Below are 3,272 nucleotides of genomic sequence, written 5' to 3' on the forward strand. Positions count from 1 at the left end.
ATCACAAAATTGGTTTTGAGAAGGAAGTGGGACATGGGAGTCAAAGTAATGGAGATCAAAGTATCGACACAATGACCAATGGAAGGGAAACACATTCTTTAAGAAACGAGGAAATATCCGAGAAAAAAGAAGTTGAAAATGTTGACCAAGGGGCAAGCAACAGGTGTACTAATTCCAGACATGATACAAGCTCTGAAGAAATAGTTAACGGAGATGTCAGTTCAAGATGTAAAGAGACTTATCAAAACCAAGAAACTTTTCAAAGAAGTTCAAATTTTGGAATAGGAGAACATTACTTGGATGCAGACAATCATCAACAGAATCCCTCTACAAGTAATAAAGTAATTGAAACACAGGATAAAGAAACTGGAATTCATTTTGAGGAAGGGAAAACAAAGTCTAATGTTAACAAAAAGAGAAAGTTATTTCATCTTATTGGTGCTTACGAGATAGAAGATGGTCATGCTACTACAAGTTCTAGTGTTTTCAATGATGTGTTCAGTCCAAATGATAATCAGCAGGTAAAGAAAGATTCTAGTATGCGTATGGAGCTATTAGAGGAACGTGAAGGCAAAATAACGTACTATTTTAGTTCAGTCAAATCAACCACTGAAAGTACACATTTCCCTCATACTGGTTTCAACAATGAAGGGTCAGGTTCAGGTGATTATTCTGGTGACGGTAGCAATAACAGGCAATGGAAGTCCGCCGAAAGATCAGAAGCAGTAGGAAATATATTCACAAGAGGTGTACAGCAGGCAGATTGCCCACGGGAACTACCACTTACACGTTTAATAATGTATTTAGCAAGTAAGTATTTCTCAACATGTGTCGCAACGGTTCTCTACGATCGTTACTACGGGGATTCGTGTGCTCTTACTAGACTAGTCCAAACTCTGCCGGTGTCTCATATAAGTGCTTTGGTAACAACAGAATCTGGAAGTGAAGTTTTAGCTTATCGAAACAGTACAGTGAAAAAAGAGATTGTAGAAATGGGGAAGAAGGTGTCAGATGGTCAATGTCCAACGTATATACTGTTATTTAAAAACATTGACAATGTAGCTAATGTGTTGAATCAAACATTAAGCGCTCATTCATGGGAGAACAAAATTATAGTAGTTTCAGCGTCTCCTGTGTGGTTTATTGAGGATTTCATAACAAGCGAAGTTACTCATAGGTTGGTTAATCTATTAGTTGTAAATGACAATCAACATTATAGTGTTTCCAAACCAAGTAAGAAGGAGTTTATAAACCTGTACACGCACGATTTGTATGCTTCTGGTGTTGGTTCGAAGATCAAAATTATAGGCGCATGGAGAAACCACCAATTGACGCGGCCAAACAGCAACCTTTTTCCACTAAAAATGACTAATTTAAATTTGTATCTTTTCTCTGTGCTGGCATTTCATCATCCACCCTTTGTAGTAAAGAAAGAAGAGCAATTCAAGGAAATACAATGGGATGGGTTGGAGATAAAGATAATTAATTTGCTTGCTTCGTTTCTGAACTTCTCTTATCAGGTATACGAACCCATGGACGGAGAAAAATGGGGAATTATTTTAGGAAACGGAAAAGGAACTGGACTTGTTGGTGAAATGATGAGAGAACAAAGACATATTGGTATGGGTAATCTATACATCACTAACGAGAGATTACAATCTTTTGATATGACAACACCACATTTCTATGACTGTGCTACTTTTATCGTACAAACTTCTAGAGCTCTTGCAAGGTTGGAAGCCATATTGGGTCCTTTTCATTGGACAGTTTGGCTTGCTCTTACGTTGACTTATATTCTTGCTATTTTTCTTATTTCTTTCTCCGACAGACATACATTTTGGATGGAATGGAAAGAGTTTGAAAATTTGTTTTGGTATGTCTTCGGCACCTTTACTAACCTTTTCACTTTTCGACGTGGTTGGACCAGAACCAAAATGGCTGCTACGAAGTTCATGATTGGATGGTACTGGCTCTTCAGCATTATTGTAACCGCTGTGTATACAAGTAGTATCATTGCCTTTGTAACCTTACCAAAATTTTCACATGTTGCAAATAGTCCACAGGATATTATACGCATGGGTTATAAATGGGGAGCAAGGGATCGCGGTGGTTGGGAATATTGGTTCAATGATTCTGATGATCCAGTATCTCAGATAATCCAAGAGAAGTTTGAGTTTGTGTCAACAATAGAGGAAGGTCTTCAAAATGTTAGAAAAAAGAGATATTATGCGTTTCTTAATTCGCGCGAATTTCTTAGGTATACAGCTGTGGACAATTTCACTGGATTGACAGGAAAATCTGCCTTGCATATCACATCTAATTGCTTTGTTCCATTCAACGTTGGATTCGCAGTTCAGCGTCATTCACCTTTTAGAGTTCGATTCAACCAGATCATTCACCGCATACGACAAGCGGGCCTTATTGACAAATATTTACGCGATGTTTATTGGCAAATGAGACAAAAGTCCTCAAATACTCTTTTGATTTCTGGTTTGAAATCTTTGGCAGCTTATGAGAAAAGGCTTACTCTTGAGGATGTTCAAGGGACCTTCTTACTTCTTGGAGCAGGATTTGCAATAGCCTTTTTCGCTTTCTTTATGGAAGTATTTCTCTGGTGTATTAAGACACTGAAGAGATGGTGCAGGGGCAAACGTACCCGGGTAAGACAATCTGAATACCGTAAAAGTCTATCAGACCTACGCATGTTCAGAGAAAGGCATATTATTGTAGCTGCTTCTACCAGGAACTATCCTCGGGAAACAACTGTAATGGAGGAGGATGTGACTATCACTGAAACTACGCAGACAAATTCTTGCACGGAAAGTGTTAGAGGTTTTACAGCACCAGTTACAATGGTGTCTAGCCACGCTAATAAGTCAGAAATCAAGAAGAATATTCGAAAGAGACCACAGACGTGTTAACATTTATTAGAGCAATAGAATACATTATGGAAATCAAACGATTATCGCCGAAGAGTGGTACTTGAGTCCGTCTAGTTTCTATCTACTTAACAACAGTAGATGTATTACATATTAGATTAATTAGATAAACGTGTTTCAAACTTCTTCACTATTGACTGTTGTTCAACAATTAGGTGTCTTTCGTCTATACATTGAGACGCATTCACCTTCATCATGCACCCTTGACCAAATCATGTACTTTAACCTTTTCAAACACGCAAGGACACGTAACAATAACGTGGATCGAAAATGAAACTACCGATTTTTTTTTTAATGAAAACAGCCTAGTGTGGGAAAGTTTGTGTGGATTTA

General features: G+C 37.9%; 1 protein-coding gene across 1 annotated transcript; it reads left to right on the top strand.

Moving 5' to 3' along the window:
- The first annotated feature begins 1,471 nt into the window (after positions 1 to 1,471).
- Positions 1,472 to 2,921, top strand: LOC145683095 (ionotropic receptor 21a-like). Its single transcript, XM_081754454.1, has one exon. The coding sequence runs from the start codon at positions 1,533 to 1,535 to the stop codon at positions 2,919 to 2,921; it is 1,389 nt and encodes a 462-aa protein (XP_081610580.1). The 5' UTR covers positions 1,472 to 1,532.
- Positions 2,922 to 3,272: the final 351 nt, after the last annotated feature.

Source organism: Thermobia domestica, chromosome 4, assembly GCF_964235325.1.
Source record: "Thermobia domestica chromosome 4, izTheDome1.hap1.1, whole genome shotgun sequence".
Taxonomy (NCBI): domain Eukaryota; kingdom Metazoa; phylum Arthropoda; class Insecta; order Zygentoma; family Lepismatidae; genus Thermobia; species Thermobia domestica.

Coding starts and splice junctions, on each gene's coding strand:
- LOC145683095 (XM_081754454.1), top strand. CDS start 1,533: ATGGACGGAGAAAAATGGGGAATTATTTTAGGAAACGGAAAAGGAACT.